The 23221-nt window shown below is 47.1% G+C and overlaps 1 protein-coding gene across 2 annotated transcripts in view; it reads left to right on the top strand.

Annotated features, from left to right (window-relative positions):
* The window catches only part of STIMATE (STIM activating enhancer), a 620507-nt gene that overhangs the window by 172624 nt on the left and 424662 nt on the right, over positions 1-23221 (top strand). For both annotated transcript variants that reach the window (XM_069643543.1, XM_069643541.1), the window contains exons 5-6: positions 4523-4635; positions 13400-13477. In XM_069643543.1, the coding sequence (XP_069499644.1) occupies positions 4523-4635; positions 13400-13477 (191 nt within the window). The remainder of the gene's footprint in view (positions 1-4522; positions 4636-13399; positions 13478-23221) is intronic.

The raw sequence follows: 23221 nt of genomic DNA, 5'->3' as shown, positions 1-23221 counted from the left end.
GATCGGGATTCCAGGGAGGAGTCCAGGGTCCGCCAAGCAGTGCTGCGCAACCTGTTCGCCTGAGGTGAGCCTGGTGAGGAGGTAAGATGCTTAATGTTGAGTTTGATGTACTGCTTAATGTTGAGCCTTTGCCACCTCCCGTGGTTGTGCATGTGTGCACTGCTATGTATTCTTTATTCATGAGCATGTGAATCCATGCCAGACCCCATGCTGGAAAAGGAACAAGTTACTTACCTGTAACTGTTGTTCTCCAGCATGGGTCTGGCATGGATTCACATGCGAACCCTCCCGCCTACCCCTCTGCGGCTCTTCACTTGGTCATACTGCCACTTCACGTGCTTCCAAATCTGAAGATGGCTGCCAGAGGCGGTGCTTAGGTAGAGGGCAGTCATTGGCTGTGGTCAGTATGACGCAGAGACCAGTGATTGGTTACTACTACGAAAGACAGATCAGAAACAAAACTGATACTGGTTTTTTCTTTACCGAGGATTCCCAGCCTGACGACGGGGAATATTCATGAGCATGTGAATCCATGCCAGACCCATGCTGGAGAACAACAGTTACAGGTAAGTAACTTGTTCCTTCCTCGTTATTAATCTGTGTGACATTTTAACCGTACAGTTGATGCACTTTAATGAGATTGGATAACATTAGTGGTACCACTTTAGAATTGTATATATTTATCATTATTGACTGCCGAGTACAAAGTGCGTTATTGTGATCGTGTACATACCTTTGAATATTAATTATATAAAGACTGTGTTTTCAGTAATGGTGTGTGGACATTCCTTTGTGGGGGTTCGGGGACTACACTGTACTTAAGAACCAGCCCGCATCCCCTCCTGAGAAGTTAGGCCTTGATTGCTCGTCCACTGCTACCTTATAGAGCATCTTGGCTGGGTTCTTCCTCTACCATATAGAGAGCAGAAGTACAGGCACCCCCTACCAGTCTTTACAAAGACTCGTCCAGCAGAAGATCTTCTCTTGTCGTCGGGAAAGTGGTGAGGTAGTTGCAGCAGGGCTTCACCGGTGGTGTCGTCGTTGCAGATGGCTCAGCTTCTTCCCTCTTTGGATTCTTAGGTCCTGTGGCGACTTCTGAAGTTCCAGTCCCAAAGGCCCTGCTTTTATGCAGAAAAATCACGATTCATCAGCCTAGCTGTGAATCACACATGCTAAGTGGTGAGCCGGGCGGCTCACCACTGGGCCATCAGATTAGAGTGCGACTTGGGTTGCTGAGGCAACGCAGTCCAGGGTGCCAATTCTCGCCTCCACCCTTCCTGTGGAACCCAGAAAGAGTGGCACCATTTGGAGGGCTTCTGTGGAGAAGCCCGCCAAAAAAGTGGAACAAAGGGCTTGACCTTGGTCAGAGTTACAGAGACGGACACAAATGCCATTTTTGAATCGAGTTCTGGCAAAAAGACCGAACCGGTAATTTAATATTAAATAAACAAACCAGCGGTATCTTTAACATTGCACCAAAAAGTGGTGCGTTTAAAATGAATGGGAAAATCCCATAGAGAATATTCCGGTGGAATATTTCGCGTGGTAACCACTGCCACCAGCCAGAAACTCGACGAGGGGGGGACCGGGACAGTGCCCCCTCGAAAAACAGACCCAGGGGCAACCGAATTACTCCTTACCAGTACTTCCACAATATGATGGTTTGTATTGGTTCTGTTCACAATTTTGGACTAGTGAAGCCAGTGGTGACTTTACATGCCCTGGGAGACAGTAGACAGTCCCAGGGTATGGAGTCTGTTTGGGGGGGGTCACTGTGACACCCCTGCGGTACTGCACTAAGGGTGCTGTGTACCACACATACAGAAAAACAGATGATACCCTGTGGAGTAAAAAGAAACCCCATAGCCCATAAGCACATAAGTCAAAGACCTACCTCAATTCATGCCTAAGAGTGGGAGTAAAAGTCTCACTCTTAGCAGGAGAGAAAAAAAATATCCAGCAAAGCTGCTGGGGGACTCACTAGGTTTGGGAAATTAGCCTTATAAGAGAATTCTCCCTAACCAACTTGTGTCCCAACGGACATCACACAGGCTGCCTCCTATGGCGCGATTGGGACCGGATTTCACACATATTGGCAAAGGAGCTGTATTCCGAAATAACAATGGGGCAACGCCACGGCTTGCTGTGAGTAGGTCGCCAATTCCAGCTAAACTACTGACAGTTTAAACCCTAGGTGAGCTGCCATGGCTCTGTGCTTGTCCAGTGTACTGCATTCTTACTTTGGTCACATCGTGATGGGGTTAGAAATTGATTTGATAAACGGAAGTAAAAGGCATTAACCAGTGACCAGTAGCTACCATTGGGGAAGGAGGAACTACTAGAGAGCGTGTCACAATCTAACTTTCATATATAAGGTGGAAACTTAACATTTTGTCCATTATTTACTCCTTATGCTTTACGTGTGTAGATGTGTCCTTGAATTGATGTATAGATTGTGCCACACACTTGTCATCCATCAGTGCCTGGGTAGCCAAAGTTATCTCCTGGTATCCGTGTCAAGCTAGCCAGACTCTTCTAAGCTTCAGGCAGGATCTAAATGGCTAACAGCTCCCTTCAATTTCGAACCATGTCTTGAGTCTTCCTGCTATTCTGCATAAAGTACTTGTGCTCGGTCGAGGAGATTAGCTTCTTATTTATGCAAATTGCCCAGTGCTCTGCAACAACAGTGCTTGCTCTGACTGACTTATTGCCTTATGTTGAAATATAGTCTACTGGATCCAGTTACTTGTGTTCCTTTATCCTTAGTAGTGTTTATTCTGTCGAGTATTTGCTTACAGAGGCACCTTAATCTTTAGTTGTGTTTACCTTGATACGTTCTTCATTTTTCTCTTGTTTGTGGTGGCGTTGTGGATCTCCTTCAATGCCCCTATTGACTGACTTGTTAGCTGTTCTGTCTTTGGTGACAATGACCGTTTTATAGCATAAAAAGCCTAGATCGTTTTGTCATGTTAATGTGAAAGGGCAATATTTCTGACAGTCGAAAGGGCGTCGCTACTCACATGGAAGTTTTCAGACACACCGTATGTAGTCCCTTGTGGGTATGCTCCCTGCTCTTAGTCTATTTTGAGCGACATCCACAGAACCAGAATGCACATGCTCCAATTTCAATAATTCAAGCATTTTTTTAAAATAATGGTTAGGCTTGGCCAAAAGTGTTTAACTCTACTTTGTTGACCCCCTGGACTATGAGAACAGTATTTGTTTTTGTATCTTGTTGGTGCCCATTCATGCCTATGTATACACTATTGTGTTTTGTTGATGCAACTTTATGAAAATGCCTTCTGTGCCTAAATATTTCTACATGGTTTACCCATTTGTGTTCACCGGTGCCATTCACTGATGAAACATGTCCTGTACGTCTTTGTGTTTCAGATAGAATGTATTGTCGCACCAGATTTAAATATGCCTTGGCAAAGTTGTGCTGGACTGAATAGATTCAAGCAATGTACTTTTGTGTTTGGCTGTACCCTTGCTGGTGCACCATTTTTCTAAGTGCATTTTGCAGTATTGTTGGGATACGTTATGTTCGTACCGTGAAGTAGGACTCTTTTGTGCTCTTGCTAAAACCTGTGGCTGGTGAGTGATTGGGTTCCAATCTATCTGGTAGTGACAGTCAAAGCTGGTTTGGTGTGGAGTATATCTGGGAATGACCAACCCAGTTGTGTGTGTGGGCAATGTTTTCCCGGTGTGGAAGGCCATGCACTTGTGTGGCGATTGACACATGTTGATAGGATTATTGCGTTTATGGTCCTACTACATGGCATGTATGGCTCTTGTCTTTGAGGAGCATGAGTGCATTATTTGGCACTAGCCCTGCATGTATGATTAAGAAAGAATTGTAGGCGTTGCCCCCTCTTGTTTGTGGGCCCTGCTGGATTCAGGACTGTCGAGTGTGACTTAATGCTCCCTTTTGTATCCTTCGTTGTCCCTGCATGGTATGATTGGTGTATGTTGTTGTTGGATGTTAGTATATAGACTTGGTGTTAACTCTGCATGTAATTGGCGGCACATGTCCTTTAGGGCCCCTGTCTCTTAATATGGTGTCTGAAGTCTTGGTGCCCTGGGTGAGTGATCATTAATGTAGAGCGGTCCGGTTTCGTATGTATGTGTGGTGGCGTTTGGTGTTATGTATGCAGAGTGAGTGTGTTTCTTGAGGATGTGTGGGAGAGGGAGAAGTGTTGGGTCCTGTCTGCATGTCCTGCTGGCCACAGTGAATGGTGATAGAATCTTGGTGAATGAAGAACCTGTCGGCTCATAAAATGTTGGTATATTCTATGAATGTTTTGAATGCGTGTTCCTTGTGGTGCGTCAGCTGGAGCGAGTCAGGCGGGTATCCCTTGTCCTTGAATTACTAAAAGACTTTAATGAAGACTGCAACTTTTACTAAGTGAAAGTCTTTCTAAACCGATTGTCTCCTTCAACGTCATTGACCAGACATCCATCTTACCCAACTGCCAACACTGTTCCTGTCTTTCTTAACAATGTTCTCCTTCTTTTACAGGAGATCCACTTCAGTGCCGTGCCTGGGTGGGCCAGTGTGCACTCTACATTCTGATCATGATGGTTGAGAAAACTGCTATTGTTGTAGTCCTGCGTATACCTCAGTGGAAAGAGGTTTGATCACTACTGCTGTATGAAACATTTTCAGTAGAAAACACTGTTGCACTGCTTTCTTGGAGCTACGAGTTTCAGAATGGCTTAAGTACTACTAGTGAATAATTACTGTGTGGGTGTGTAATCGGATATTCAACCCCCCCCCTCCTTATACATGACGTCAGATGTCTTAAGTTTAATGTTATCACTTGGTTATTGTAACTTAAAATGTCTTATGATTGTGCATTTGGAGTTAATCCAATATGGTTTCCACCATCATACCTCAGTAGCATACATGTATTGACCAGCAGCACTGCTTATATGTGTTACTACATAACATTCATTTTATTTTGATGCTCTTGTTTGATGATGGCTCAGTAGAGCCATCTTTTTCAGGGTAATAATACTGATTTAATCCTAGGCTAGAAGTGACTGCCACTAAATGGTTGGGTGCCTTTTGATTCTATTTGTTGTTCAGATGATTCATCTATTAAATATACCAGAATCGGACTGTTGGCTAAGCCATTGGTAGCCTCCATGGCATGGAGTCCCATGGAATTTAAAACTGTTTCAGATTAACCTACCCGGTCTCCAAAGGTGATTTGCGGATCATGATACGATCAGGGCTCTACTAGCCAACTAGCATTGGCAAGTACATTTTATGAATGGTGAATACTATTTTCATGGTACTGTATCTCGCTGGCAATTATGGGTGTGCTTGAAATGTTTGTTGGACATTTACTGCAAACAATCTTTGTATGCCATAAATGCCAAATAAAGGTTTCACTGTGCATGGCAGGCCTTTGGGTAGCAGCATTGCACCAATTAAGTGCGCTTATTGTGACCTGTACCATTTTGGTGAAAGCATGGTTAAATATTTTGTCACCTGTTGCCATGGGGCGAGTACACTTCACTTTAGTCAAGTAGGAAACTAAGGATCTCATCTTGCCGTTCTAGTGGAATTTTCAAAGGGCTGTCTACCTGCCAGCAGGTTGCGCACCATGCAAAGGGTACTCGCCCATCATAAAATCTCCTTGCTGATGCTAGTGGGCTAGTAGATTTTGCAAGCCCTGCAAGATGATGCGTTTCATCGCAACACATTCCCATTATGTCGTTTTTATGTTATTGATTGTTTGGGAGAATTCTTACTCAAGTGCTAAATTCCCTCTACCTTGGAGCCCTCCAGCTCTTTTGCTATATTTTGGGACTTTGAACTTTTCATTTTCAATGTGTTTTACTTTTGGGTTCTTTGGTTATGAAGTTTTAAAAGAACTCCATAGGCATAATCTTTTTCTGTTACACAGCACCCTCACTGCAGTGGCACAGGGGTGTCTTTCAGACTCCCCAAGGTTTAAATGCCTTCTCTGGGACTTACTACTGTCTCCCAGAGCATGTAAAGTTAAATTGACTAGTAAAGTCTCTTTAAATTTACAGATCCAGCACACACTAACTTCCTATAGAGTGCTGGAGGGGTTGCCTAGCATCCCCTGAGTTAAAACAAAACAGTCAAATGCTACCCTTTCCCACTTGAAAGGACTGGTGGCCGTGGTTTAGATCAAACTGCCATGATTTTTCTCGACCACGAACAACTGTAGCTAAAAATCGGGTCAGCCATGTTTTTCAATATGGTGCCCAAGACCAATCTGAAAAAACAGACTCTGGTCTACTTTTTTCGCCATTTCTTTTTGGAAAGGTCCTTCTTGTGTTTAACTCTGCGCCAAACCAGGTTTGGTCCCTTTGTTCGTTGGCCTTTGATGGGCTTCAGTGCTGAAGCCCTCCTCTGGCCCCGGAGTGTCTGGGGTGGACAAGATGTGAGGAAGGTGCCAGAAACTGTGCTTAGTCTCCTAGGAGACTCAAATGCACTCTGGCGTGATTGGCTGGCTAGCTGGCTGTCCGGCAAGAACAGCCACCCTGCTGTGAGTGACAGCCATGCTGGAATGAAGGAATGAATGGGGGTGGGGAGGAATTGTTTAAAAGCAGGTGTCTGGGACTGGGAAAGCAGAGTCAACCACTGGAACGAAAGAACCGAAGACGAGCTGAAGGAAGACTGCTGCAACTCCTTGACGACCGGTGAAGCCCTGCTGCAGGTCCTAATTGCCTGAAACTCCAATCGACAGAAGCCCTTCAAGGTTAACTTCTTTCCTTGAGTTTGGTGGGAACAACCAACTCGTAAGCCACCTGGACACCGTCCCTGCTCTGGTCCAGTTGTCTTCAAAGTGCTGTTGAAAACCAGATAGCCAGTGGGAAGGAAACCAGTTTGTGGACTTTAAGGCACTCGCACCTTAAACCAACTTTTTTCCAAGCTTGTGGCCTCTTCTCTGGGCAGTGCAGGAACCTCTCGATGTCCTCCTTCTTGTCCCCATGACTGAAGCTCAGGAACGGCGAGATCTGCTCGAACTGCCAGGAACAACTGCCTCCGCTACAGCTCTTCCTCGCTTTAAAGGTACTGTGCAAATGCGGCCCATAAATCTTTTTCGGTCACAGTGAAAGTTTTGTGTATATTTCCCGACTTCGAAGGCTTGTCCTTCCCTAAACAAACATCTAACTTTTCGTCTGACCAAATTCTTCTAAGATCCGTGGCAAAGACTTAACCGTTTACTACCAGAACTGTGCTATCTTTTACAAGACTCTGAACCATTGACTTTGGCCCAGGCCTTTTCGAATTGCTGGCTGTAGTGAACTGAAACCCTTTGCCCTGCCTATGAAAATATTCGTGCTGTCGATTCTTATAAACTTTTTTTTTTTTTTAACCCCTTTTTAAAGTAACTGAAGTGCCATTTTTCTCCAGCATGGGGTCTGGCATGGATTCACATGCTCATGTGAATATTCCCCGTCGTCAGGCTGGGAATCCTCGGTAAAGAAAAATCAGTATCAGTTTCGTTTCTGATCTGTCTTTCGTAGTAGTAACCAATCGCTGTAGTAACCAATCACTGATCTCTGCGTCATACTGACCACAGCCAATGACTGCCATCTCCTTAAGCCCCGCCTCTGGCAGCCATCTTCAGATTTTTACCGCGTGTTCAAGTGTTGGGAGTCCTCGTGCTTAGCTCTCGAGCTTTTGCTGCGTTTCCATTTCACATTTTTTCGGTTAATCGAGCCTCAAGCTCCACCGTTTCTACTCCCGTTAACGGGTACCCGTTGCGGGATTTTCCTACGCCCCTCAAGGGTGAAGATTTCGTCGAATCAACCTTTTGGAGGATTCCAGAAGATTTGCGGCCTACTTCGAGATGGCCCAGGACGCGAGTTCGTCACCCGGACCCAAGCTGTTTCACAGCTGCCCCGGATGCAGGCTCCAGAATGTGTTTAAGGAGGACGAACCTTCGCGATGCCTCTACTGTCTTCATGGGGACAAGACTCATGTAGAGAAGGACTGCCAGTTCTGCAAGAACTTGTCGGAGCGGACCATGAGGGACCGTCGATCCCGTCTCGCCAGCTGGTTGGAGAAGGGCTTAACGGGTGAGAAGAAGAAAGGGTCCGAGCGGGCTTCTAAGTCCTGTGCGGGTGTCCCGGCGACAGGTGCCCAACACCAGGCCAAGCGCCGCGAGTCTGCGGGCTCCGGGAGCGCCGAGAAGGTCAGGCTCTTCGGTCGCCAGGCAGGGCGCACCTTCCCTGGCACCGTCAAACACGAGCCAGCGCTCCGGTTCGGGGAAGAGGAAGTTCGAGACCCTGGGTAAGCTTCGGGAGAAGCCCCGTCCGATCTCGGGAGAGGGGGAGCGAGGCATCGCCCCTCCCCCTAAGGAGAAGGCCCGGGACGCACCTAAGGTGGTGAAGGCCCCTACCCAGCAGGCAAAGGCCTCTATCGAGACGATCGTGGCGACTCTGGCCAAGCTGGCAGAGACCCCGCCAGCGGAGACTGCCTCCGGGACTAGAGTTTCCCTGCCGCCAAGGAGGGAATCCTCTTTTCAGCCCATCGTCAGGGCCACCATGATGGAAGAAGCGAGGGGGGGGCACGGTAGCCTCCTCGAGCTCGGAGACCGCCTCGGAGGAGGAACTGACCGAGGCCGTGAGGAATCTTGAAGTCTAATTCGAGAAGGTTCGATCCCGTAAGGAAGATCCTCGGGAGATAACCGAGGAAGACGACAATGGCGAGGAAGAGCAGCCTTCCCTTCCGGCGCAGCCGGAACCTAGGCCTCGGGATAGCTCAGCGGCTATTTTGTCACTACAATATGCGTTGGCCCGGTATGTGGATTCCTTTTATTTATTGGGTATTTATAATGCGCCTATACAGTGTTTCAAGGTGCAACAAGACAGGGGTGGGATCAAAATCAGGGTTGAAGAATAAAACTGTTCTACTAGGCCTGGTGACTTTCAGATTGCAAGTGCAGTAACAAGAACAGAAGGGGGGGCGGGGGGTTCAGGTCAGGGCGGAGGGCCAGTAGGCTAAGCGAGTGCCAGGGAAGGACAGGTAGACCGGGCCAGGGGAATGTAGTGAGTGCAGGGGAAATAAGGTCTGTGTGCTAACTGCGCGGGACGGGGTAAAGGGGAGCAGTCCTAGCAAGCCAGGCTAGTGCAGTGGGAGGGAGCCCCAAGGGCAAGTCCAGGCTGTGGGGGGGATTGGGGGAGACCAAGTGCAGGGGGGAGGGTGCCCTGTGAGAATCCTATGAAACCAGGCAGCCAGGCAGAGACAACATTAGGAGAGCAGGAAAGGGAATGGGAAAGAGAAAAGTAGGTTGTTGAGAAGCCTCTGGAACTTAAGGAGAGCTGGCGCAAGCCTGAGGGAGGCCATTCCACTCTCTGCTTGAAAAACGACTGATCTGCAGAGAGTTGGAGCTAGAAGACCGAAGCGCTCTAGCAGGGTGGTATCTAGGGAGAGAGTTGGATGTAATGGGGTCCCAGGCCCCAGAAAGCCTTGTGGATGATGCAGAGGGTCTTTAACTTGATCCTCACAGCAACCGGGAGCCAGTGGAGAGATGCTGTCCCTGGGATTAAGGCTAAGGATAAATTTTAGTCCTATTCTGGATTAGTTGAATGCGGTGAAGGGAGGCAGATTGAGGAAGAGGCTTTTGCAGTAGTCAAGTCAGACGACTAGAGCTCTGGAGACATTGGGTTTCTGGGGGGAGGTGAGGAAAGGGAGAATGCCTCTGAAAAAGTCTTACTGGCATTAAGGCAGTGATCGTTGGCAGTGCACCATGCCTGAATACCAGACAGTCTGGGATGATGCCTGAATACCAGACAGTCTGGGATGAGAGAAGTATTAGTATACCCTGCGGATGCTTTTAATGGGTATAATCCTTGTATGGCTGAGGACGGATCAGTGCTCTGAGTCGCCGTCGTGACCATCATACAGCGTCTGTCATGCTGGTTAAGCATCCATTCCTTCGTAAATGGCTTTGCCTTTGGTTCCTCCTACATTTTTCATAGTGCAAATATGCTGTCTATTCTGCAATTGTGCAAATTGGGTGCACATGTGTCGCAGTACTGTCCTTGAAGGAGCGCCCTCCTGTGGCCAGGGCATAAACATTTAACAGGCAGTCGTTTACACACACTGTGATATTTTGTAATTTTGCCCTATCGGGACAATTTTCACATGTGAATGATCACATGATAATAGCACGAAACATAACTGAACAATGATCGATAAACGCAAATAAGGGCAGTACGGTAGTATTAAGTATAATTTCTCACCTGTGCAGTATTGGGCCGGGGGAGGGGCAGAAGCTGTGGATGACCTATTCATCTGCCACCCAACATTGTTAACCCTGATGGGATCTTTACCAGTCCTCAAGATTTAGCAGAGCTTGCTGAAATGGGCACATCAATCGATCAGGCTTGTTTTTGACCCTGTTAATTGCAGCATTCAAAGTTCTCAACCAGTTCCTTAAGATGCTCTGGTTTATTTATGCTAGGAACTGTATTAAATTCATTCTTTCCATTACCTAATTTGGTGTCCGATCTGTGCCAGTTAGAAAGGAGTTCAACCATATGAAAATCTGTCTTGGCCCTGCCCCAAAGGGATCATCCCTCTCCATATTGAGTCAGTGTACTGTTCATGTCCAATGCATTTCATTTCCCCTCTTTAGAGACGGAAGGTAGAAAGCTAATCCGATTAGTGCGGTTTGAAACACATGTTGATCAGCCTGATGACCATGTGTTTCAAACCCCATCAAGTACAATTGGGCCACTTTCCCTGGAGACAGGAGTCAAACCCTAACCCCAAGTCAGACCCTGGCAGGGCCACTGCCCCTGCCCCCACCCTCCTTCCCTCCACCCCTCATTAGCCGTTCTTGAAAGGAGAAAGAGATCACTCCCTCACCTAGGTGAAACCCACTCTCACCATTCAGCAGCCATCCCTAAAAGCTGCCGCATTTACACTGTCCTCCAAAACGAACACTGTGAAAAGTGAACAAATTGGCCCCAGAAACCCAAACCCACACAGCATCATGCCCTCTTGCCACCTCGCCACCTCACCCATAAACAGAACAAACCTGGAGGGAGAAAAATGGGCTGTTAGTCAAACTTTCTTTAACATTTATATAGCGCACCAGGTACCCTAGGGCTTAAGGGCGCTTCAAAACGAAACACTCACAATACACAAACGGACAAGAAAGAAAAACCCAGTTAGAAGCAGAAGGTTCATATGCAGAAAGAATACTCAGATGAGAATCCGACCTACGAAAAGAGCGCAGTTTTCAGCCCCTTTTTAAAGATTTTTACGGGACTAGTATTCCTCAATGTAACGTGCAATGAGTTCCAATTAAGGGGAGCTGCTGAGATGAAGGCCGAATCTCTGGATTTTTTAGTTTTCACACGTGGCATAGCCAAAGTGTTTGTTTCATCAGAACGAAGGGAGCGGATGTTATTTTTTACTAAAACTAGTTCTTTTAAATAAAGTGGCATAACTCCATGTATGCATTTCTGGGTGATAAAAAGCAATCTAAACCTAATCCTGGCCTTAACCGGTAACCAGTGGAGGCTGCGCCGGGCCTCCGACACATGGTCTCTTCTTGATAAGCCTTTCACAACCCTGACTGCTCCATTCTGAATAACTTGCAACCGGTGGATGTCAGATACCAGCAACCCTATAAGTAGGCTGCAACAATAGTCAATCTTAGAGCCAATTATGGCCCTTGCCAATGTTTCTGCGTTGGATTCTGATATGAAAGGTCTCAAACAGCGAAACAATTTAAGAAAGTATGAAGCAGAGGAGACCAAGTTGTTCACTTGGGCATTCATGCTAAGGTTTTTGTCCAAGTAAATGCCTAAGGTTTTCACCTTGCTCATAACCTTAATGTGGCAATCATCTATAATGAGCGATTTATAGCTAGGCCCTAGTTTGTCTAATTTGGCCTCTGAGCCAATAATTAGAAGCTCGTTTTTTGAGCTATTTAAAGCTAAGCCATTCAGTACCATCCAATCCTGGATTTTCTTGTATATTTCGTTAATTCTTGCCTCATCTTCTGCCTGGGAACCAGATATGGGGATGACACATTGGGTGTCATCCGCATAGTTTGCAAATACGATCCCCTCGTTCTTGAGCATCTGGAAAAAGGGAATCATAAATATATTATAGAAGCAAGGCGACACGATAAACACATTGTGAATTAAATTGGTGTCACTGCTGGACAACTCAGCCAATCGGGAAGTCCGTGTCTGGACTAGGGATTATAAAATGGGCTTAGTTTCATCATTTAGGGAGAATGGAAGCAAGCAGAGTGCTGAACACGAATGTGCAGGGCTATTTGGTGAGCTGAATTGCTGGTAGAACTGAAAGAGGAAACTGATATATCCAAGGGACCAGAGAGGCAGAAGAACCCAATGTACCTGTGACTCTTGGGAGAGAGCCGAATAGCCGAACCTAGCTTAGGAAGGTGACCTGGACAGAGGTTGAGAATATTCAACTGTGAAAGCTGCTGGGTGCTATATCTCTCTTGGTTGTAAAGAAACCCCCTAGAATCTGTTTATCCCAACCCCAGTCTAGCAACACTTGTTGAATGCATTTTGTTGAAACTGCCCCATAGAGTATGTCCCTTCTGTAGAGACACCTCATCTCTGAGAAAAGGTTCTTAAACCCTCATTGCCCAATCGGAAAACATTATTCCTGGAGAATTAACGTAGACTTCCTGCTTCTTCTCCCAATATAATATGGAGGTCCTTTTTGCAGAAAGGAAGAGTTTTCATTCTGTATTGTATCTTGCTACAAATTAGTGAAGTACCTATTGATCTAATTAGACTGTGGGAATCTATAGAAGACATGTTAACATTGATTTTCTGATAAATCTTTGTCTGCTTGGAGGAGAGGTGAGACACAGCTGAACTTTGGTTCCAAATCCTGGTGGTTAGATATTCTATTATGAATCCAAGAACCATTAAACTGCTCCAGATTTAATATCTGATTTTCAATTGAAGGTTGAAATCTCAATTTCAACCGAAGGTAAATTCACGAAACTCCAACTTTGGTCTTCCTTCGCAATTTTCTATAGTTTTGTAGCTTATTGAATTCTGCTTTTAGGCTGCAAAGATAACTCCAAGTAAATCTTTTAGAACTCTGTGCATACACCTGTTGTTGGATGGATATAATCAAATGGAACATTACTTATATTTACCAACTTTTTAAAATTCAGTTTCACAACATAATACAAACATTTGCATTTAGACAACACATTGATTAGCTGACTTGTGGCAAAAGAATTCTCTCAATTTTTCCACTTTACGTTGCAGTACTTTTTTCGGTGTGTGCGATAACAATCCTATTGTCCTCTCATTGTATTTGCTCCATTACTCAATTGTAGTTTACATACTACTTCTACTTTGTAGTCTTAATTGCTTTTCCTTTTTTGTTTTGCAGGTAGCCTTGATGAATCCAATAGAAAACCCTGATTTGGAGCTGGCTATTGTCATGCTGATAGTCCCCTTCTTTGTCAATGTAAATATATTTTCTTTTTTTCCAAATTTGTTCTAGATTGTCGTGTACACAATACTTCTGAAAACTTCAAAATGCACTGTGGTATGTCTTTTCAATTGATTGGTGTATTGAATCTCTTTATAGACTCGTACTTTGCCACCACGTTGAAACTGCTGCCCATTTCTCTAATGAAGCCTCCTCCTGGATTAAATCCTTCCTGGCAAATGGAACCATGAGGGTCTTTTCACCCACTGCTTCGGCAGAACCATCACCAGTACTGGGTGCATTTCCCCACCCTTTACAACGTATTTACTAAGCCACTCTTTGATATCCTTAACTATCTGGGTGTCGCCTACACTAATTATGCAGATGACACCCAGATACTTATCACTGGTGACCATATATCTGATTCAAACGCGCTCAACAAGGTTTATGCGGTCATCCACGCTTGGATGGCTCACCATGGGCTCTGCTTGAACGATGAAAAAACTGAGCTACTTATACTAGGCTTTCGCTTAAGACTGAACAAATTGGACTTAGCCTTTAAGGCATTCAGCATTGTCCAATGATACAAAAACCCTTGGTATCTGTCTTGATGCCATTTTATCACTCAACAGACAAACCAATGCTGTGGCATCAGCTTATACATGCGAACTGATAACAGCACGTAGACCTTTTCTCACTACCACTAATTGTATCACCCTCGCCAGAACCCTCATATTGTCTAAAATGGACTATTTCAATGCTCTGTACCTTGGTACTAGCCTCAGGAATATCAATAACCTGCAGGTAACTCAAAACAACACCATTAGGTGTTAACATTCCTAGGAAATCACACATCGGACACCAGACGGAACCTCCTTTGGCTCCCTGTCGACCAAAGAATAGCTCTGAAAAAACTCACCCTGACTCATAATTGCCAAGCGAACTGTGCCCTGAATACTTATCCAACCACATCTACACGACCCCCTTACATCTACCCAAGTCGATTCTCTGCGCATGCCCAGAGTTAAGCTGCAAAAAGCACGGTGGCAAGATTCCCAGTCCTGGCAGCCAAATTGTGGAACTCCCTCTTGCACTAAGAATTGAGCCTTTCTTCCACCCTTTCAAGCACAAAGTAAAGAAATGACTTTATGAGCAGGATTTGGCTGCGCAAGAAGAAACTCTCGGTAGGTAAGGTGTCCAAGCCACGGAAGGCGAGGTCTGCGGGGCTTTCGGACGATTCGAGGGGCGACTCTCCACATCGTCGTCGGAAGTCCAGTGGGTCTCGGTCCCGGAGTAGGTCCCGCCATTCCTCTGCCTCTTCGAGGCACTGCCGGAAGCGCCGTCATCGGTCGCCTCCCCCGTCCTCATCCGAGGACTCCGCCCGTCGGCGGGTCGCTTATCCTACCACGCATGCGACGCCAGAGGAATGGGCTTCCTTCGGTAAGAAAATGCTAGCGATTCTCAAATCGCAGGGCACTGGTCTGTCCGCGCCTCCGAGTGGGGTTGGTCGTGATCGGTCGAGACACCGCTCGCATGCCTTCGGGCTAGGGTGGTCGGCACGATTCGCAGGAAAGGTCCCGCTCGGACAAGGGGAATCGTTCTCGTCATGCCTGTCCCAGGTCCCCGGTCCTCGACACGCTCGAGACCGTGTGCACCTGTGGTGTCTTCGAGGAAGACGTCGACGCCTGTGGCGCCGAGGTCATCGATGGACTCTTTCGAGGCTCCGCCTCTGAAGAAGTCGCCAGCCCCCCAGACTGTCGAGGGACACGCTTGGGGCTCCGCCCTTGAGGCCTGTTTCAATGCTGTCGGCGCCGCGTTCGGTGTCTACGCCAATTCACTCGACGCCTTTCAAGGCTGTTTCGACGGGGGTACCCCGGGGCACGGTGGAACCCACTAGAAAGGCTCTGGCCAAGGTCAAGCATGGCTTTGTTCCCCATTCTGTGCCCTCTTACCGCCATCTTGAGTACATTTCAGAGGTGGATGAGGGCTCTGATGATGGCATGGTTCCTGATACGGTGCCAGATGAGATTCTCTCGGGCCATAGCCAAATTGAGGACCTGCGTCAGTCCCTGCACGACTCCAGTGGTCTAGTCACCTCTCCGGAGGTGGAGTTTTGTAGGCCTGAGCCTGGCACTCATGCCAACTCCTCAGACCGGCGCCTTATGTCTAGGGTCACCGAGTACTTGGGGTGGACTGCCCCCCCCTCCCCCAGGGGATTTTCTTCAGGATGACCTTACGGATATCATCGACCAAGGTCCACCAACTGACCGGGTACTGCGGTTCCATATGGCTCTACAGAAGAGGGTGGTGGTGGCTTGGACTGCTCCAGAGAGTCTCCCGGCAGTGGGCAAGTCTTTGCCGCAAAAATACTGCCCAGCCAGTAGCGACCCCTGCTACTTGACAAAGCACCCCACTCTGGAGAGCTTGGTGGTGCAGGCGGCTATGGCCCCAGCAAAGCGGGCGTCGTATCCTACCATCCCTCCTGATCGGGACGACAAGTGTTTTGATGGTTGGGCGAAGAAAGTGTTTTCTTCAGGGGGTATGGTGCTTCAGGCGGCCAACTCCATATGTGCCTTGTCACGTTTCACGCACACTCTGTGGAACTGTTTCCTTAGCGGCTGGACATATTCCGGAAGGGGATGAACAGGATGGCTTCCTTACCATGGTTCAGGATGGCAAGGATGCCATGTGTGAGGCCGTTCAGTCGGGTTTGGACATGGTAGATTGCGACAGCCGGTCCATGGCGGCGAGCACCGTATTACACAGGTTTGCATGGTTGCGGAAGTCAAGATTTGCTCCTGATGTGCAGGCCTGGCTCCTCAACATGCCCTTTGACGGTGAACATCTTTTTGGCAGCAAGGCTGATGAGAGCCTTGAGAGGTTGCAGACCTCCAAGCTGCAGCGAAGTCGCTGGACGTTGCAGTTTGACAACCTCCGCCTTTTTGTCCTAGGGGACAGCAATGGAGGGGAGGTTCCTTTCGTTATTACTCATCCTTTGGTAAAGCGAGAGGAGCTGCCAGTCAAAGGGGCCACCGTAGCAGTGCCAGAGGTGGAAAGCAAGGTACTCAAGGTGCCAAGGCTGCACGGCAGTTGCCTCTTTGCCCTCAGGCAACGCTGCAGCCGCTTCAGCTCAGTCATGAGGCCATGTCCCATGGTTCGCCGGTTGAGGGAAGGCTGGCGCAGCATCTTGTAGAGTGGCGTGCCATTACTTCAGATGTGTGGGTTCTGGAGATCGTAGCCCACGGCTACTGTCTTCCTTTCTGGCAGAGGCCTCACAACAATCCACCGGGGAATCTCTTTGAAGAGTCTGGATCCGCTCCTTGCGCAGGAAATTCAATCCGTGCTGGAGAAAGGCGCCCTAGAACTGGTGCCTGTAGCGGAGAGGAACAAGGGATGGTATTCCCCTTATTTTTTGATTTCCAAGAAAGACTGGGGATTGAGACCCATCATGGACTTGCGCGGTTTGAACAAACTCCTCAGGAAGGACCAGTTCAAGATGGTTACTCTCTCTCAAGTCCTCCAGGCCCTTCAGCTTCAGGACTGGTTGGTGTCTCTCGACCTCAAGGACGCTTATTTTCATGTGCCGATCTTAAGCACAAGAAGTACCTGCGGTTCGCGGTTGGCGACTCGCACTTTAAATTTCGGGGTCCTGCCGTTCGGATTGACCTCAGCCTCGAGGGTCTTCACCAAGCTCATGATAGTATTGGTAGGCAGTGCACCTCAGGAAAGGGGGATCACGTCTACCCCTACCTGGACGATTGGTTGATCAGGGCGCGCTCTCCCGAGCAAGTCCTATCTGTCAGTAACCTGCCACTCCCTCTACAAGCTGGGCTTCTCCCTCAACTTAAAGAAGTCCCATTTGACACCAACTCAGAGGCTCCAGTACATCGGAGCAGTGCTCGACGCGTTCTTGGTGCAGTGTTTTCCTCCCCCGGAAAAGGGATCATCAAATTCAGCAGATGGTGCACAAGTTTCAACTTTCCCAGAGTCTCCCAGCGTTCGAGTTCTTGAGATTGCTCGGCCTCATGGCATCCTGCATTCTTTTGGTGTCAGAGGCCAGGTTGCGGATGTGATCTTTGCAATGGGCACGCAAGCTCCAGTGGTCTGTCCTCCGGCAGGATGTTGGACCCTGTTCAGGTGCTGTCCTCGGTCTCCCAGGACCTTCTGTGGTGGGCCATCGAAGGGAATCTGATGAAGGGGGCTCCTTTTTGGCTACCCTGGCCGGAGGTGACGATCGTGACAGACGCATCTCTCACGGGATGTGGAGCTCATACCAACAAGTTGACAGTCAGCGGTCGTTGGTCTCCGTCTGAGTCCAGACTCCATATCAATCTGTTGGAGCTGAGGGCCATCAGGCTTGCCCTGAAGACTTTTCTGCCGACTACGAGGAAAGAATGTCCTGATCCTGATGGACAACAGTGGCCATGCACTACCTCAACAAAAAGGGGGTGGGCAGGGTCACTTCCTCTGTGCAGGGAGGCGATGCAGCTCTGTTTCTGGGCAATCCAGCAGGAAGTTTCGATCTCGGCAGTTCATCTGGCCGGAGACGAAAACGAGATGGCGGACGCTCTGAGCAGGCAGAGCGCAATCTCTCACGAGTGGGAGTTGGCTCCAGAGATTCTCCTGGAGATCTTCGCCCTTTGGGGGACCCCTCAATTGGATCTCTTCGCCTCCAGTGTCAACCGGAAGTGCGAAAGGTTCTGCTTACGGGAATTTCCTTCAAAAGAAGCCTTAGGAGACGCGTTTGTGGTGGAGTGGTCTTTCCCACTGCTGTATGCGTTTCCTCAAGTCCCGGTCATCCCGCAAGTGCTGCGGAGGTTGCAAATGTTTGGTTCCCAGATGATCTTCATTGCTCCAGCGTGGGCCCGGAGGACGTGGTACCCTGACCTTGTCGACTTGTCCATCTGCCCTCCATGTCGTCTTCCCTACTGAGACGATCTGCTCTCACGGGAGGGGTGTCCGGTTCTCCATCCAGTGGTCAGACCCCTCAACCTTCACGCTTGGTTTCTGAAAGGTTGCGGTATAAGGATTGGGACCTCCCTGAAGACGTGATATAGGTGTTGTTTTCGGCCAAAAGGCCCGCAACTAAGTCCCTTTGCCGTTGGAGAAAGTTCTGTGACTGGTGCAGGGTTAAGAATGTGGATCCTTTTGCATGTGACATTCCTGTGGTTTTGTATTTTGCTTTCTTTAGCCCACAGAGGCTTGCAAGTGGGTACGGTTACCTGGCGGCGATGTCCATATTTAAGCGCTCGTCTGAGTGTTCTTATTTTTAAAATTCCTTTAATTTCTCAGTTTCTAAAGGGGCTCACTAATGTGTTCCCTCCGTCACCTTTCCAGGTGCCCGGTTGGGATTTGAACCTTGTCCTCCAGTTTCTGATGGTTGCTCCGTTTCAGCCTTTGCATTCTTGTCCTTTGAGACTGTTAACTCTTAAAACTGTATTTTTGGTTGCGGTCACTTCCGCTCGCAGATGCGTGAGTTACAGGCACTTTCAGTTAAGCCACCTTCACTGTATTTCATAAGGACAGGGGTGTCCTTGGAGTTTGTCCTTCCTTTCTTCTGAAGGTGATGTCGGAATTTCATTTAGGCCATGTTAGGCAGAATTCTCTGTTTAGGCTGAATTTCCTAACCTAGTGAGTCCCCCAGCAGCTTTGCTGGATTTTGTGGGGTTTATTTTTTTCTCCTGCCAAGAGTGAGACTCTTTTATCCTCACTCTTGGACGTGACTTGCTATGTGCTTATGGGCTGGGGGGGTAATTTTCCCCATAGGCCATCATTGGTTTTTGAATATGTGTTACACAGCACCCTCAGTGCAGTAGCACAGGGGTGTCTTAGAGACCCCCAAACATAGACTCCACACCCTGGGACTGACTACTGTCTCCCTGGGTCTGTAAAGTTACCATTGACTTTACTAGTCTTAACTTAGGAACTTAACCAGTACAAACCATCTTACTGTGGAAGTACTGGTAGGGGCAAGTAGATTGCCCCTGGGTCTGTTGTCGACGGGGTACTGTCCCGTCCCCCCTCGCCGAGTTCTGGCTGGTGGCAGTGGATACCACGGAAATATTACACCGGAATATTTCCCAATGGGATTTCCCATTGGTTTTTGATGCACCACTTTTTTGGTACAATGTTAAAGATACTGCCTGTTTATTTATTTAATATAAATTCACCGGTTGGGATTTTTTGCCGGAACTCGCCGCCAAAATGGTGTCTAGCCTTCTCTTCTCTGCTTGCTCATTCTTAGGGGGGGGGGGAATTAGCTAGTCCCTAAAACGGACTTTTAGAATTCTTGTTTTACAATTGCCAACAGAGGTGCAGTTAGGATAATTTATATCCTTATAACATTTTATATAATAGCTTTTTTGTTACATTTACAGTGTGCCTACAACAAGCTGGTGGCAGCAGTGATATTGTAGCATTTTACTTGTGCACTTTTGCATTTACTGCAAATGGCCTGCACTCTAGTCTGGCCGTGCCACTGAGTTTTTGTTACTTTGTTCCTTGGCCACCTTCTTGCCTTTTGAGGTCAGGAAATGCCTTCTATGGTAATCCATTTCCTGGAGAAAGTGTTGCCTTTCATCGATTAGGTGGTGGTTATTGTGTGGTGCCCGAGGCAGTGGCGGGGACTGTCTAGTCCTAATCGCATCCCTGGTGCCTTAATGTCAGTTTCTGGGCAGAAGTTCTGGTTAGTGGCTATCCATGATTGCATGTTTGAATGGTGCAGATCCATACCATTGGTGGGTTTGGGCATACTCCAGCCTGAATTTTGGATAAAAGGAGGGCTCCTGAAACTCTTCAGCAGATGTTCTTTGGAGACAACTCCCGCACGATGAAAAGCAGCATGCTGATGACCTTTGTAGCTGGGCAGCATTGACTCTGGTGCTGTTCTGGTGAATTCCTGCTCCTCTGCCTGATCTCAAGAAGATCCTCGTCAGAGCTTTGACCCCTGAAATGGTTGGTAACAACCAGTCTCAAACAAACCCCCCTCCTGCACTCTTGCAATTATGCCTATTGAGCCTCTAGAAATGTCCTCTGCACCCAGGTTTTCCTTGACCAGACCAAGCGCATAAGATCGTGTCTGCAATGGATTCCAAAACACCTGCATTCTCTGGAAGAATCTGAGTCGGGGGTCGAGGAGAGATTGTGCAGAGTTATAGTTTACATAGCTGTTCCTGTTATCCATAGGGTTACATGGGCATAAAGTGCTGTCTCTAAATCCTCTTTCCTGACTGGCCGGTTCAGGCCTGGTTATTCTATTTTACTTTATCTAACTTTTTGACTCTTATTAACCATAACCAATTGCACTACCATCTCTTTATAAACCTACCTGAAAAGTAGCTACTTTAGAACTAGTGACTTCTGGGCACCGGTTCCCAGGTAATCTTAATTCAACCAGCCTTGAAACCTGGACTTATGTACCAGGGTGTCATGTCCAGTTTAACGCCTGCCCTAATTCCATATTCTGTAATTTATGTATATTGCTGTAAATCATGTATATTACCGTATGCCCTGAATATTTTGCACTGTACCTAATGTGAATATATGTATGCTCGTTATGTAACCTGTCCTAAGTTGCGCCCTGATGCCTACGGGCCCGACGGTGCGCGTTACAAATAAAACAAATACAAGGTTAGATTTTATGGGCTCGGGAAGCTGTTTTATCATTATCCTGAAGTGTGTTCTATTTCTAAAGCATAGGAGTACTTGCCTGTGTTTCACTGGTCATTTAGTTAATGTGTATATCTGTTTTGGAAGGCTGTGTTGTAATATTTGACCAAATGTTTTATTTACTTTGTTAAATTTAAAGGCCTAATAAACTATTGTATGTTCTTACCTGTCTAAAATTATTGGTGTTGCTCTGTATGGACCTGTAGCCTAGACCACTCTTCACAACCTTCCTGATACAAAGCATTGCTGCTCTGCTACCTGAGCTTGATTTGGTTTGCCCAACCTTTCTGTGGTTTCCCTGCTCCCCATAGGAAGGTGTCCTCCCCCCAGGGCTAATTGGAAATCCATCTTAACAGTAGGTTATGGGATAAAAAGGGGAAATGTCCTATTTAACCAACAGGAAAACAATGATGAAAAATCCCAAGGCCTACAACATTAATCCACAATCATTTAGAAACTGAGGTCAGTATACAAGAATGAATGCAGTCACATATAATACATTATCGCCTTTAGGAAAATAAAACGCTTGTAAACTTTAGCCAAAAGCTTCCAAAAATCAAAACATGTTTGAGACAGTTACTTTACTTAAACATTTCAGCCTGCAAAAAATATTGACATTATAGAAACAATTGGTGTTGAAGGTATATTACCATAATGGAAATGCATGTTATGACTGTAAAAATGAATATAAAATTGAAGGTAAGTGCAATAATTATGAAACTTTGCCCCCTTACGGGACGTAGAATTGTCCAGGGGCAGGTATGTACCCCATAGTCAATTTTAGGAGCGTTCCGGAATAAATTCAGTTTCACTGCAATCAATGGGAAACGTTAAAGGGCCATCCGCTTTAATGGAGGGACATGTGGTCTCTCCCTCTGGTGCAGAATCTGCACGCGACCCCATAGGTGAGAGATGGACCCAAGCCCCAGAAGAAGTAGCAGAAGACATGCAAACCCAATAGAAGTCTATGGGAAATGCAGTGACGATTTCTCTTCATGCCCCCTCTTTCAAAAAAACCATTACCATGGACCAGGGGAGAGACCACAGTGTTGTCTCTAATATTTGCCCAACCCAGGCCAAGGTAAGTACTTGCTTCAATTACTTCTGTGAAAACGGCTCCAGTGACCTAAAACAACCAGTTGAGTAAACTGTTTTTTTTTTTTTTCTTTCTCCACGGGTGCTTTTCAGGATGCAGTTGCCAGTGATTTGAACCCTAGGCTAATGACTATCCCACAACGTCTACCTTTGAGCCTGGAGTGGAAAGTCCAGTGAGGAAGATGAATGAACCCATAAAAACGGCTACCCATAGCTCGCTAAACAAAAGAAGACCTCCGCAACAGTCCAACGATGGGCACATCCGCTGCAAGCATACAAGTCGTAAACTAATGATCTGCTAGGTATTTGAGGCATCAGCCACCTGCTGGACATCACCAGTAATCCACGGCCAATATTCTGATTCTGACCCTAAACCATGGTAAACGGCCCAGAAAACTGCTCAAGAGTGGAGGGCTTGACCCAGCAAATGTGTGGAGTTGCCAGGAGCCTTCAAGAAGACAAGACTGCACCTGTTTAATGGCAAAACAAACCAGGGTATGCCCAAGCCACTGTACTTGGTAAGTATTGCCTAGTGAGGGCGATAATCAGTGGGCAAACTCATTCAGCATGTCGGTAGACTGTAAATCTCCAAGTTATAGGAACAGTAAAGTAAGAGGGGATGGACACAGCCTAAATAGCCCTGCACAAAACAATCACTAAATGGGGCAGATAGCAAGAGTCGGATGAGTACTGGTTGGTTAGTGGAACACAGGGGGCTAGTTGAGGGACCTTAACTGGCCTAAGCCAGTACTTGAGGCACCCCTCTTACTGGGCACCTCAGGGGAGACCCAATACCTCATACACTAAGATATGAAGGGACGTAATGGGAACGGAACTTCAGAAGGCCCTCTGGTTACCATAAAGAAGTCGATGAAGCAAAGAAAAATAGGGTGGGAGGAGCAAAACGTTGAGGCCCTAGAAGCCCAAAATAAGTCTTCATTCAACCTAGCTCTAGCAGTTTCTTCAAACCGATGGAGCAACACCTAAGATGTGTGCAGTCTATGTAGTCCTAGCATG

This window comes from Ambystoma mexicanum, chromosome 2p (assembly GCF_040938575.1).
Source record: "Ambystoma mexicanum isolate Mex_15411 chromosome 2p, UKY_AmexF1_1, whole genome shotgun sequence".
NCBI classification, from domain to species: Eukaryota; Metazoa; Chordata; class Amphibia; order Caudata; family Ambystomatidae; genus Ambystoma; species Ambystoma mexicanum.
The sequence above is the reverse complement of the archived record's forward strand: the minus strand, read 5'-3'. Positions and strand labels throughout refer to the sequence as shown.